We start from the raw sequence: 15,211 nt of genomic DNA, 5'->3' as shown, positions 1-15,211 counted from the left end.
TTACAGATGTGCAGAAAAACAGATTAAACCTTTTTAACCTTTAAAGGTCTGTGATACAACACATCCATTTTTTTTTCTTTCTACCATGCTCAGCATTGTGATGATGACTACGATGATGACTGTGGAACAGAGCAGCATGCATAATTTCAGTTTCAGAGAAGACGAGGGCCTGCAAGAAAGCCCTCTTTCCCTTGGTGATCGCTGCTTTAGTGAAACAAGGCGGATAAAATGCTATATTCTGATCCCTGACTCATTTTCCGGCTCATGTTGTACATCTCCACAATATTGCTGTAAGGGTCTATGATATCCTGGTCTTTGAGAAAAAAATAATGTGATCAACCTTTTTGAGGCTTTTTTTCCCCCCATTTGTGTTTCTCCTTATTCTTCATATTCCTCTAGCAGCTGCCAAAGCAGTATCAAGGTTTATGAACAAGGAGCACATGTGCCTCCCAGCACCAGATTTGAGAATACTCAAAAAGACAGAACATTGCAATTAATGAGCAGAAATTAAGCATCCATATATGCAAAATCATGAACTAAAGGCCATGTACAAATGTTTGCATAATGCTGTGCACACAATAGTGAATCTGGAATTATAGGTGTATATAGATAAGATTGAGACGAATAGTCTGGGGAGCAGAGAGAAGCAGATTTACATAGGTTAGTCTGAGAGATAGTGGAATGTGTTCTTGTGAAGAAATGCATGGAGACAGGAGTAATTAATTATAGATGTGGCAATGTGGTCTGAGGGAATGCTGTTACAGTAACTAGAGGCAAGGCAAGTGAGAGATGAGGGAGTGGAGATGTGAGGAAAGGGAGGAGGGGAGAACCCTCCTATACTATCCACAACTTCAATTTACATTGCATGACAAGAGAATGGAGGCTAATTAAACATGACAATGGTGGTGCGTTTATTGTTAACCCTTCGTGAGAGTTGGCTGGCTCCTGACTCAAAGGCCAAAGAATGAATATGTGTATACAGTTAAATATAGATTCACATTCAAACACCCCTTAGAAAGGGAGGATATGATTAAATATGTGGGTAAAATGATAGAAATTTTGGTATAAAGAAAAAACAAAGGACTTTAAAATTGGTCTGGAAAACAGCATTCACTATAAATTTCTGTCAGTGCTTACTACAGTTAAAAAAAAATGCAACTAAAACTCTGCTAAATTTTGTGTTGCCACAGGCGTGCTCACATTTCAACGTTCATCTATTTCCAACCTTCATATTGACACTAATTAGACATGACGCTAATGATGCCACAAAAGCAAAACGAAGCGGTGCTAGGTTTACAAGCTGCCTGAATATACTTTTGGAGACTGCTGACCATGGAACTCTTAATGTTACTGCTCATGAGATTTATGTCTAGTTTCAAAAATGGAAATGAATTTGGGTCATAATTGGTCTTAATGCTGTAGCAATCAGTGTTAAATAGATATGAATAAAATAAGGCCATGTTTTACCAATGCACACACTCAAGCAGTGGCCAGCAAGAATACAAATTTGAGTTGGAAATTATGCATATACAATCAATAAGTTGTTTCTTTCAATATTACTGTGAGTTTTCAGAGTATTCACTCATTCTAAACCAGTGCAGACTGTCATAATTTTCCATATTTTATGCCATAGATATTGTCCTGTTGGAGATAAAAGGCAACGAATGAAATGATTCGCTTTCTATATGCAAGGTACCATATTATTTATATAAAAGCGGGCCTTGATTTGCTCGTGTTGTGTCCTGCTGTTGGAAAGGCAGAATTATAATAGGTAATGCACGTCTGTGCTGGGTTTTTAGCCTCAGGGGACATTGTGTAAATGCTCCTCATCTCCCTGCTGATCGTAGTCCTGACTGATTGCTGATGACTTTTTTAGGGCACAGACATGTTAAGTTGTTTATTTATTCAAAAAAAGAACAAGATTCCCCAATGCAAATAGCCCTCTCCACTCCAGAGTTTTTTATTTTTTGTCGGCATATCTGTCTTGGTTTCTGTTACAGTCTCTTGAGCAGTGATGATGTGTTGTGGTCATCAGCAAAGTTTGTGATATAGGAACAGGGCAGCTGTTTTTCTGTTTGTTTATGAGTGTGTGTGCGTGCATATGTGTCAGTGTGCATTTTATGCATGCGACAGATATGGGACATCCTTGAGTGCTGTTGAGAAAGTGACACACCCCTACAGGCTATCTTGTTCAAAAAGAATTTTCAGCAAAGTCGAAAGCACAATTTAGCAGACCACTGTCATAAGAAATCACTTAACTGTAATGCGTTTTCTGACACTGCATCTCTGACTGTATAAACCTATATGATATTGTTTTGGTTATCTTCACATCCCAGTTTTTGACATTATGCTCAAACACAATGCAGTCACAGAAAGAGAGTTGCTATTTTAACAATTTATATAAAAGAAGTACAACTTGAATCTGCATGTTGCCTGTATGTGGCAAGCTTTATTAACATGCAGCGCCTCACTTCTTCATTGCATCTGTGATTCCCAAATGGAGACACAGCCATCTGTTACACACAACAGCTCACAAGGTGTTAGCATCTTCATCCTTCCTCTCTGCTCATATACAATTTCCCCTTTGTCTCTGTGGTGTTGCTCTGCTATCACAACAGTTTTCTTTTTGGTGAGTTTGTAAGTTCTTTATTCATTCACTGGACCACTAGCGAGTTGCACAAACATGCAGTTATAAGGCACACTCAAGTATACGCAAGAAAACAAGCAGATTGTGAGAAAATCAACAGGCTGCTGGCTGAGATAATTTTGTTGTAATTTCGTTACCCATCTCCATCTGTTTGTCACACCTTGTTTATTTACCACTTTGGATAATGAAGTGAACAAATGTCATTTTTGATTAACCAATGCTCTGAACTGACTTAATTGTAGAATTAGTAGGTCAGAATTGATTAGAAGATGCAACTCTTTATATCAGTTAGCAGGTTTTTGTTTTTCCAAGTTCTTTGAAATGAATGGAATTCCTTAGATACTGCAAAAATATGTAATTATTTATCTAATTTTGGTTGAATTACATATCACTTAGGAGATTGTCTAAGCTTACTTAGTCATATTGTAGTGACTTGGCATTATATGGTTTAAGCTTACAGTATTAATACATCGATACAATACCAGTGCATAGTCCATATTGTTTGTCACCACTTACACTACTGTTTAAAAGTTTGGGGTCACCCAGGAAATTTCATGTTTTCCATGAAAACTCACACTTTTGTTCATGTGCTAACATAATTGCACAAGGGTTTTCTAAACATCAATTAGCCTTTCAACACTATTAGCTAACACAATGTACCATTAGAACACAGGAGTGAAGGTTGCTGGAAATGGGCCTCTGTACCCCTATGGAGATATTCCATTAAAAAATTAACTGTTTACAGCCAAAATACCCATTTACCATATTAACAATGTCTAGACTGTATTTCTGATTAATTTAATGTTATCTTCATTGGAAAAAAATGCTTTTCTTTCAAAAATAAGGACATTTCTAAGTGACCCCAAACTTTTGAATGATAGTGTACATACTTGTGAGCTTATATTTATGTGGTGCAGGTGAATGTAATGGAAACATCACTAGTTTTTTAAGTTCTTAAAGTGTTCGACAATAATATTTTAACCTGAATATGGTGTTAGAGAAGAAATCAGAGGAGCCAGGGTTGTTATTCATCCTGAGGATGTTTGTACCAAATGTCAGGGAGTTCATCCAACTGTTGTTACTTTCTTACTCAACCAAAAATGTCAGCCTCATGGTGCCACCAGAGGAAAAGTCAGGGGATGACCAAATTGATCCCTAGGGGCGACACTGTGTGCCTGGACCAAATTTTGCACCAATCTGTTTTACATGTTGACATATTTATAAACAAAACCAGGGCAAATTAGGGGAGGATTCAGAGTCAGTAGGGCTCATCCTCTCAGCAGCATATATACCAAATTTAATGACAACCTATCCAATAGCTGTCAAGAATTTATATTTTAAAAAAAAACAAAGTAAAACAAGAATCCACCTCATGGTAGCAAACAAGGAAGAGTGAGGGGATCACCAAAGTCTGTCGATTTCCCTCTCTGGAGACCATGAATGTCTGTGCAAAACTGCATCTTCAGTGAGTGTAGAGATATTCAATCTGAATCAGAAAGCTAATGGACTAACATTGCCACCCTTGACAACCTAAAAACACAGCTATCGTGGGTGACAGAACAGACCTTTGTCACCTGTGATTACCAGACAGTTAAACTGTCTAGCGCTGTCCTTTCTCTCAGTCTCAAGTGAACATTACCAGCCTCAGCTATATATAGAATGCTGATTCTAGTCTTGAACATGGTGTTAATGGCTGATGTTAACTTCCTAGCACGGTGACATTTATCATACTGTTCGTTCTTTGGAATACAACTGAAGCTAACAGAAATTCTGTCCTTTTTCAGACGTAGATGTGACTAAAATGCAAAAGAATCACAATGCACAAGCACTTCATTTTTTTAATGTAACTTGCATGCTTGAAGCTAGACTCAGCAGTAAATGCACGCAAGCTTAATGGATATATGAGACATTAAATGTACCAGATAATGCATTGTTCTGCTAATGCATTTATCTGTGTAGAGTTAGGGCTTGATTTGAAACATCACCTACTGCATAGAAATAAACAGGCTGCTTTAAATTTATGCATTTGTGACCAAATGGAGATTTTTTTTGCTTTTTTTTTTTTTTTTTTTTTTAACTTTTGAGTCATCTGGGGAGCTTGCAAGCTGAGCAACACCGATCGAGATCTCAAGTGGGATCTTCGTGAATTTGATGTGGTGGGTAAAGCAGTGAAATGCAATTCACTCCTGTGGAGAGTGTCAAGAAAGCTGAATGGTTAGATGGAATATCTAAAGATTTACAACAAGCATACAGCCCCCCTTCTCCTGTTAATCATATAATGAGTCCCTGTATAGTTATTTGTATTCAGATACCTCCACCTTGTCACATATTTTTACCACCCATTGTGCCATGAAATGAAGCCCATTTACAAATCATTCTCCTTCTGATTTGATAAATGTAACTGGCAAATGAGTGAGTCCCCTGAATGCCTTGTTTGAATAATTGAGCAGTACTCAATCAGACAGCATTAGGCGGTTTTGGCGGCCGTGCCATCTGAAATAATTACTACCTGACAACAGACTACACATGGATGCTGCCTCCACAGGGGTTCCACATTTGAGACCAACAAATTAGAACAACACGACCTCCACTCTGTGTCTCACATGCCGTCGTGTGCACCACCTACAGAAAACCTGCATAGGCCTCTTGGTGTTGGGGGTGTAGGATAACAGCCATTGCAGTGGGCTAATGCATATTGTCAGGATTAAATAAATCACAGCCACAGTGGTGACAGTGTTTGTGCATTTGACCCCACCTCCTAAGATTTTCAAATTTGCAGTTGCCTATTACCAAGAAATTGTGTGTAATAAGTTGTTCGTTTTCAATTTATTTAGACAAGATTCATCTTGTACACCATCAATCATTCACCAAAGAAATAAACAGATAAAAATGAAAACCCTGCATTTTAATAATTTTCGGGGTGGTGTGAGAATTGGAAACACCCCAGAAATTTAGACAATAAATAAAATATATAAGAGGAGGGAAAAATTTAGAGACGGGGATTTAGATAAAACAGAAAATGGCTTAGATCTAATTTGTACCTGGAGCAGACATCATATTATAATTTGTTTCTTTTATTGAGACTAGTGTCACAGTAATACACTCCACTGTTCTGTTTAATTGTCAGCACCATTTACAGTCCTTCTCCAGTCATTTATTAATCCCCTAAAAAGTCTGTGTATCAAAGTTGTATATTTAAAAAAAAAAAAAAATTCCCCTGAAAATAATCCCTTCATGCATCAAAATGGCTTAGATGCATCTACATCATTTCATCCTTTAGAATGTGCAGATCTGTGAAGTCTCCATCCACCTCTCACTGCAGCCTGAGCACACCAGCTGACCGATTACTCAGTAAAACTGTGAAACTCTGCTATTAGCTGTAGTTATGAGGCATAAATGCTCAACCATGGCGTTGATTGCTAATTTTATTCATATGTTTTTTTAGCACACAAATAAATCATCATATGGACATGTTGACAGGGGGAAAAGCTTGACTTTTATCAGAAGACAAAATACCTTTTCTTTCCCTTTCTTCTCTGTAATTGTGTTTTCATTTCATGCCTTCAATTATGTAGTTTTCCTATTTTTCCATTGTGTGTCTGAGCTTCACAGTCTCTTGAGACTAGCGTTACTGTTACAGATGCGTCTTGAATGTGACAACATCGGAGCAGGAATTCAGTTGTGCGACTGGATGAGTGCAGCGTCGCCTTCATGAATGGGTCACTAAGCGTATAGTACAACGTGACAGCCAGCCAGGCATATGTCCGTGCCAAAGTAGTGTCTGCAACTGAGACTCATTTACTCCAGCTACTGGATGTGATTGACAGCTGGGCCAAAGGGCCGCTGGCTCCTTCCTGATTTCGTTTTCTCTAGAGGTGTCTTCTGGGACTTGGAATTCATGCCACAGTATATCAGCAGAAGAGCTTATGGCGGTAATGAGGATGAAAAGCAAACTCAACACCGAGCTGCTTTATTTCAGTTTATGCTTCCCTGAGTTTTACAAACTATCATTTAGCCTGAGATGTAATTAAGCTCACTGGTTTTTCATGAATTCATCACGTTAAAAAAAATCAGAAACGACACTTAACAGTTAATAATTCTTCACAAGCAGATTGTTCTTTGACACAAATGTGGAAAAATAATAAAAAAAACTTTAACTTAATTTTTTAATTTCATTTTAACAGTCATAATTGTTGTCATACACAGCACTTTAATATTTTAAATGGGCCTACAGCAAAGACTTTTCACAAAAACAACATGTCATAAGCTATTAATGCAAAGAGGCCACAACTCATTGCTGGATCCAAATCATGATCTCTATTTTTAACCATAATTCCACTGATGGCTTATACTACAGTCATTCCTGCAGCTACTTAAAGCAGTTGCTTTTGAACTGATATTTGGTATAACAGTTGTGACAGAATTAGGAAGTTTTGAAGCTTTAACCTTATACCTTAGCAGCAGCTACCTCATACATCTTTTCAGAATGCATGAATGTGACTTTAACAGGCAAAAGCTTGACAACTCTTGATGCTCTTGTTCCTTTGAACACACAAAATCAAGCACAGATATCCCTGCCATGGATGAATTAAAGTGTTGACAACAGCAGGAGAATGGAAGAAATGGAATTCTAATGAACCAAAAGCGTGCTGATGAAAGATTAAAAAAACAATTGTGGCATATTTCACCCGCCGTATTTCAGGGAGTTGTCATAATTTTGGCCTCTTTTTTGGTATTATATGATAGTGGGTCTGCTTTTAGCTACAGGGAAGCTATGGGGCATTTTTAATACACTATAACCATATAACAGCAACATCTCTGTGAAATTTGCTGAGGTATTTTGAAAAGTTTTTACCCTTGGTCCTAAATGACACACTGCACCTGTTCCTTTGTCATTTCATAAAGTGCAATGAAGCACTGTTTGATAGTCAATATCATTCATCACTTGTCCTTTCTATTTTAATTTGCACATGCACTGGTATAACCTCTTTTCACTAAACCAAGGTCTGACCTCCTCTTTGCAACCCCTTCTTTAAACTGTCATTGCCATCAAAGGTTTCAGAAAATAAAAAGCAAAAAGTCTGTTATCGCCAAACTGGTATGAGTAAAATAAGTCTGAAACTGTATGTGTGAATACCTCATTGACCATCATCAGTCTTGTATTTGCAGTTGTTTAAATAGCTCAGAGTGCAGCCTTTGATATGGTAGAATGGACATGACAGTGATGGCTTGGACTTTAGTCCAGATATTTTGTTGTGTAATAAATGTTTCCACTCATCACACTCTGCTTAACTTTACCGTAGCAGAGATTACATGCAAGGCTCGTCACGTTTACACCTCACACGAACACACAGTATTATCCTTAACCAAAGTATCCATTTTATTTTATCATTCATGAGACAGGAAGTGGGTGCAGTTTATATTCTTGCTATGAAACCTGTGTAGATACTCAAGATGTGCCTCTACAGTTTCTCTTTTCTGTTAAATTAAAATGTTTAAAAATATATTCAGTTGCAGAAGTAGGCCAATATTTGCATATTTTATTTGTTCTTAAGAAATTACATTTAAAGACACTGAATAAAATGGGCTGCACAGTGGCATAGTGGTTAGCACTTTCGCCTTGCAGCAAGAAGGTCCCTGGTTCGCGTCCCGGCTTTCCCGGGATCTTTCTGCATGGAGTTTGCATGTTCTCCCTGTGCATGCGTGGGTTTTCTCCGGGTACTCCGGCTTCCTCCCACAGTCCAAAAATATGCTGAGGTTAATTGATTATTCTAAATTGCCCGTAGGTGTGAATGTGAGAGTGCTTGTTTGTCTTTGTATGTGGCCCTGCGACAGACTGGCGACCTGTCCAGGGTGTCCCCTGCCTTCGCCCGAGTCAGCTGGGATAGGCTCCAGCACCCCCCGCGACCCTAGTGAGGATTAAGCGGTGTATAGATAATGGATGGATGGATGGATGGACACTGAATAAAATCCATAGTCCTCAAAGGATGACCCTGTACCAAATGTTTTCCTGCTCACATAAGCTTCAGGTCAAATTCTCCACCTGCTTGGGCACTGGTGTTGTGTCAGATATCAAATATCGCAAAGTGTTTTGGAATATAATGGTCAGTACTTTCACATTGTGGGAATGTAGCCTCCAGGAAGCTGCCGGTTGGGCTTTATAGATTTGGTGTAGTTTGAATTTTTAATGCCTGATCTTTCACTTATTGTCTAGGCCTCCCTGTTTGTATTGCTTCCATAGTTTTACTTTGCTTTTACTTCCTTGCTTTCCTTTGAGGTGCATTTCCTACGCATATTGTGCTGTTAATCCTACCTGGATTTACACGCTGTTAGATTTATCTGCTGAGATCAAAGAGACTGCACCTATGCCCTCAGGGGACAACTGTATTATTGAAGACAGATAGATTGCTGAGGGTCCTGGGAGGCCGTCTACCTGATAGAATTATTCTTGTGCGCTTCAATTAGAAAAAGGTGGTAGAGTTCAATCAGCCTCTGAGAGCTCAGTCTCAGAAAACCTCCTGCTTCACATAATGGAACAGCAAGATGAAAATTCAAAATAATCACTTGAATCACAACCCCTGCTTTCCTGTTTTTTTGTCTCCTAGTGTTACGGGATGACTTCAGGCAGAACCCGCAGGATGTGGTGGTGGCGGTCGGTGAGACTGCCAGTTTTGAGTGTCAGCCTCCACGTGGGCATCCTGAACCCAACACCCTTTGGAGGAAAGATAAAACCCACCTTGACCTCAAGGATGACAGGATCACGGTGGGTTAATCCCTCAGGGGGGCACGCCTCTGCTTTTTACATGACACTTAGGCCCACTCTGAATCACACACTCAACTGCTCACATTTACCTGGAACTGTCACAAGGTAATGGACTTTGTATTGAACTGGCTGATTCTAATTACAAGCACTTTTTCTTCCTCAGGTTCGTGGGGGAAAGCTGACTATCTCTAATACCAAGAAGAGTGATGCAGGGATTTATGTGTGTGTGGCCGCCAACATGGTTGGAGAGAGAGAAAGTGAAAAGGCTCAGCTCTCAGTGTTTGGTAGGAAGTCTGTCAGACCCTCCTTAATTGGTCAAAAAATGTATAAGAGCATGACTCTTTAGTCAGACATTTACTGCACAGTAGCACCTATATGTTTAACCACTCTGTCAACAGTATACTTAGAATCTTATATTATGTGTACTACCCAAATCCAGAGAGACCAGCGTTTGTGCAGCGACCTGTGAACCAGGTGGTCTTGGTAGATGAGAGTGTTGAGTTCAGGTGTCAGGTCCATGGTGACCCTCCGCCTACACTGCGATGGAAAAAGGAGGACGTGGATATTCCCCGGGGCAGGTGAGGACTGTGAGTGGATGTGTGTAGTGCACATGCCCGTGTGCACAATTCTGTTTGTGTGTGCATGTATGAAAACAGTAAAACGATAATGGATTAATGCTTAAGCAGAGCTAATGAGTCCCATTAGAAAAAGAAAGATTTAACATATTACTCATGGAAGACTCTAATCAGTGTGGCAAAAATCATTTATTAGCTGTAGAGAATCTCATTATTTGCTGTTTGAACTACTTTGCTGAAAAACAGATGAAAGTGCGACCTTGCTTGCTTTCGACTTTCAAGTACGACTGTTTTTCATGTGTAGCACATAAGGCACTAAAGGTTCTGAAACAGACAGACACATAGCATTATCATACAATAAAAAGCTTTCCAATTCATTAGCCCTTTGAGAAGTAGTAATTGTTTGAAGTTTATAATGTCCAGTAAACTGGAAGGATGTTGATTTAATTTCATGGTCATTTCTGAAGCTGGTTTACAGTGCACTTGCATTGGATTGCATCATGCTATGAGGTGTCCCTGCGGTTTGCTCCACACATGTACAGTACACACACATATCTCAGACCTTGCTTATATTCTCAAAGAGCATTTCTGCCAGACTGCCGTGCAGGATTTAGAGCATGGGTGCCCAACCTTTTTTGACCCAAAATCTACTTTTCAAGTAGCCAACCTCCCGAGATCTACCAGTCCAGTGTCAACATCGCAAACCCACACACATCGTTTCCAGCCTGCAGTAAAGAACCGAACAACATTTTTTCTTGTTGTCACAAAACCACTCGACATCACATCACAAGCCCTACCTCTCTCAAACACACACAGACACAAATTCCTCTCAGACAGTTGGGAGTTTGCATAGTGGGCTGTAGCACAAACCCACTCTCTCTGCTCCTCTTTCTCACACACGCATGCCAATCTGCATGGTGAGCAATAGCCATAACTGACCTTACTATGAACTAAACAGAAAAATAAGCGAGATACAAAACAGGGAGATCTGAGTTTGAAAAAAGGAAATCCCTTCCTACCTTAGTGGGAGACCTGGCACTGGGAGGAGGAGGCTAGCTTCTCGTAGTCAGGAGTGTAGGAACTGGTTGCAAGGCGTAGGCAGGCTGCAAGGTGGTCATCTGTCACTGCTGATCTGTGCTTGGACTTGATGATTTTCATGTGCGAGAAAGCAGACTCACACAAATAAGTTGATCCAAAAAGAGCTGTCAGGTTCAAGGCACATCTTCTGAGATTGGGATATTTCTCCTCCACCAGTAGTTTCCAGAACACTACATGCTCTCCAGGTTGAGCGGATGTTGATCTGGCTTTGATCTCAATGTCATTTTGCAATGTCAGAATCTCATCCTCAAGAGCGGAGCTTTCCAAGTCAAAAAGTGATTTGACTTTGGCGGCAATGTCACCAACATCAATACTTGCACCAAATGGATAACACATATAGCTGGCTACAGGTTTGATGGATGCAAAGTCAGTAAAATGTCTCTCAAACTCTGAGGAGATGCTCTGAACATGCTCTTCATAACGTGCACTGTCAAGCTGTGTCACACCTTTACCTTGACGTTCTAGTTCTGCTTGCATGTGAGGAAAGTTGTGCAGGTTACCACGCTGCAGCCTGCTGGACATCAGCTGTAGCTTGCTTTTAAACGTGTTCACTGAACTCATCGTGTTGACTACATCTTTATTCTTAGCCTGCAGCTCTAAATTCAATTCATTGAGCTCGTCAGTCAGATCAGTGAGGAAAGATAAATCTAAAAGCCACTGGTGGTCCTCTAGCTTTCTATGGCAATCCACATGTTTTGAAAGCTTCAGGAAGTCCTTGATTTCAGGCAACAGCTCCATAAATCTGGCCAAAAATTTACCTCTGCTTAACCACCTGACGTCCGTGTGAAGCAGCAGGTCTGTGTGCTCAGCATCATTCTCCTCCAAGTGAGCATGGAAAAGCCTTCTTTGCAGACTCCTGGCTCGAACTTAACACACAGTCTTCATTGCAATATCCATCACTTCTTTCATATTTAAAATCTTTCCACACAACGCTTGCTGGTGAATTATACAATGATAATTCAGGATATCCGGGAAAGACTCACGTTCTTTGCACAGTGCAATAAACCCACTGGTGCGGCCAATCATAGCAGGCGCCCCATCAGGTGTGATGGAGATCAACTTGAAGAGCGGCAGTTTTGTCTCGCTAACAAAGCTCAGGAACTCACTAAAAAATATCCTCACCTCTGGTGTGTCCTTTTAATGGCAAAATGGTGAGTAGCTCTTCCTTGGCACTCATATCACACTCACATCCACCACATCAGTCGACTCGTCAAGTTGGAGGGAAAAACCCTCGCAAGCGTCAATATCTTTCTTCAGTTGCTCCTCCACATCCACAGCCATTCCCTCACATCAGCTTGTAGTAGTATTGCGGGAGAGTTGCACTTCTTTAATGGCCTTCACGATCTCAGTTTTATTTTTAAAGTCGTCAAACAAACTATCTGCTGCCTCGAGAAAGGCTTCCTTCACAATATCGCCGTCACAGAATGACTTCTTGTGTTTAGCAAGGACGTGACTGACGCGTTAGGAAGCAATACTTGCGGCCTTATATCACTCTGGGTCTTCGGTTTGGTGAACACTGACTGTCATGCTGCGAGCTGCGCTTTCAAATCTCGCACTTTTGTGGCGCATAAAGGCGTTTTTGTCGGGAAATCCCTCTCGTAGCTCCCGTGTACTGTTTTAAAATGCCGCTCCACATTGCCTTTCTTTGCCAACGCCACCGTTGCATTGCATATCAAACAAATAGGCTTTGAATGAGAGTAAGCAAATAAATAATCATTCTCCTATTCAGGGTGAAAATGTTATGTCTTGGCTCGTTTCCCTTCGGCCACGTTCACGTTTAGGAGTACGTGACCGCTCTGATGGCTAGCTGCTAGCTGCTAGCTACTGTTGACAGCTGTCAACTACCTGTCATGCATGTCACGCGCTACCATAGGTTAAACGTGACCTACTTTTTTTCTTTTTCTCCTTTTTTAAAATACTTTTTTTATGTGGAAGTGTTTAAGAGACTGATAGGGTGCGCAACAAAACATACAGTCGCACATAAAAAAAAACAACCTTTATTTAAAAAAAATAATTTCCTACAGCCCCTGTGGTCGACTTGGATCAGCCCACGGTCGACCAGTAGATCACTATCGACTGGTTGGGCACTCCTGATTTAGAGTCTTAATAGTTAATGCCCAATGATTTATACTTTACATAGAGTGTGTTTCATTTTTGCAATCTGGCCATCATTTAAATTTCATTACTAGAGTTTAAGGAGTTCTCCCACTGGATGTTCACAATCTGGACAGTGTGTAATTTCTATAATTTCAACTTCCATTGTTTTCAACACAACTGGATAATTTATTGTATGTATGAAAAATGCACTAGTACTCTTTCTGAGGATTTAGCCTTGTCCACAGATAAACACATTATCAGTTCATTTTAATTCAATTTTCAATTCAATTTCATTTTTGTAATGCCAAATCATGTCATCTCACTGAGGTCAAGCCCTTCCTAAACCCAGTCTAACAGTGAGAAACTCAGTTGACTGATTTATTTGTAGTTCTGAACCGCTCTTGATTTAATCACATATGGCAGGTATTTTGTAAAGCTAATTGTAGAACCAAATGCTAATTATAGATCATGTTCTTGGAAATGTTTTCATTTGCTTTTGGAATTGCTATCAAGTATGACAAACCTATCAATTAATTAAATCATTAGGTGTAAATATTAAGCCTGTCAACTGTAAAACCTAGTGAGTCCTCTCTCTTAGATTAGATTTTTATAATGTAAGAAGGAATACTAAAAGATGGAAGAAACTATTTGCTTCACAAATGTAACACCTGTTACAAGCCATTATTGCTATAACAAGTGGTGCCTTCTCAGGTGTGCCACTGTGCTATAATATATTGCGAGGATAGATTTTATTAACTGCCTGTCTCCCAATTTGCCAATCTGTCTGCCTGCCTATGTGGTGCCCTCTACCTCCGAACCCCTTGACTCCAGAAACATGTCCTACTTTCAGGCCTGTCTCGCCTCACTTCCCTCCTTCCACTTCTTTCATTCTTTTCCTAAACCCGTCAGCCTCCTGGGAAGTCTGTATCTGGGTCAGGGATGTGCTGTGAATGGAGTCCTCACCACACTCCGGACAGAGCCCACAACCCCCATCGATATTCTGCCCACACCCTTTGGAACATCTATTTCAAAAGTGACTTTTTCTCACCCCTTGTGCCATTTCTCTGCCTGACTTGTCTCCCATCTTTGAATCAGTATGGCTGGCTAGACAATTTCACAGGATCTCTCACGCCAAAGGGACCCCAGAGAGGGAGAGCCCGACTCCTTGCTCCTCTGCTCATTCTGTTTGTTGCCCCTCTGAGGCGCTTATCTAAACTCTGGTAGCTGAGATGTTTCTCTCCCTCTAACTGCACCACTGTTGCCTTACGGTATGCTGCACTGGTGGAGACACACTGATGCATGGAACATCTCTATGAATTAGTCATTTCTTACTGCTCGGCTCATTCATCAAATTCAGTTTGGCAGACTGTGCCACTCCCTTACTCTCAGACTGTTTGTCTATCTCTCCCTCTTTCTCTTTCCTTGCTGTCTCCCCCATGCATACACTCACACACACGCACATATAGCTTAGTATACTGCGCAGCCCGCACCACAGTGGGTGGCTCGTCTTTATAAATATTGAAATAGTGGAACAGCCAGGGTTCCAGCTGAAAGCACCTTTCATTTTGCCATGCCTTCATCTCAGTATAATTGCTCCTCTTCTTCTGCCACTGTAGCATTTGCTTTACAAAAGTCTGGCTTTATTCTGTCAAAAGTGACACTACCTTCATAAAGCTTCCATCTGAAACCACACACAAATTTGTGCAACCTTGATACAACTTAAGTGTTTGCTGTTTTTATTTACTTTGTTAAAATGAGCCTTAATTTGCATATAACTGTCATCCAGTTTCATTTAATCAGTTGGAGATGTTACTTGACTTGATGCCGCTGTTCCTTTCAATTCCCAGGTATGACATCAGATATGAAAAAGAGGACTTCCTCCTGAGGATAAAGAAAGCATCCATGAGTGATCAGGGAACCTTCACCTGCCTAGCAGAGAACCGTGTGGGTAAAGCCGAGGCCTCAGCCTACCTGACCATCAGAGGTGGGTAACTGCTTGTGGACTCACTCGTGGCAAAGCTCATAACCCAT

General features: G+C 40.4%; 1 protein-coding gene across 3 annotated transcripts in view; it reads left to right on the top strand.

Annotated features, from left to right (window-relative positions):
- The window catches only part of LOC111571748 (roundabout homolog 2-like), an 85,984-nt gene that overhangs the window by 37,698 nt on the left and 33,075 nt on the right, over positions 1 to 15,211 (top strand). For all 3 annotated transcript variants that reach the window (XM_023275053.3, XM_023275052.3, XM_023275054.3), the window contains exons 3-6: positions 9,253 to 9,410; positions 9,574 to 9,694; positions 9,850 to 9,988; positions 15,028 to 15,164. In XM_023275053.3, coding sequence (XP_023130821.1) covers positions 9,253 to 9,410; positions 9,574 to 9,694; positions 9,850 to 9,988; positions 15,028 to 15,164 — 555 coding nt within the window. The remainder of the gene's footprint in view (positions 1 to 9,252; positions 9,411 to 9,573; positions 9,695 to 9,849; positions 9,989 to 15,027; positions 15,165 to 15,211) is intronic.

The sequence above is a fragment of the Amphiprion ocellaris genome, chromosome 14 (genome assembly GCF_022539595.1).
Source record: "Amphiprion ocellaris isolate individual 3 ecotype Okinawa chromosome 14, ASM2253959v1, whole genome shotgun sequence".
Taxonomy (NCBI): Eukaryota; Metazoa; Chordata; class Actinopteri; family Pomacentridae; genus Amphiprion; species Amphiprion ocellaris.
This window is presented reverse-complemented; position numbering and strand designations above follow the sequence as displayed.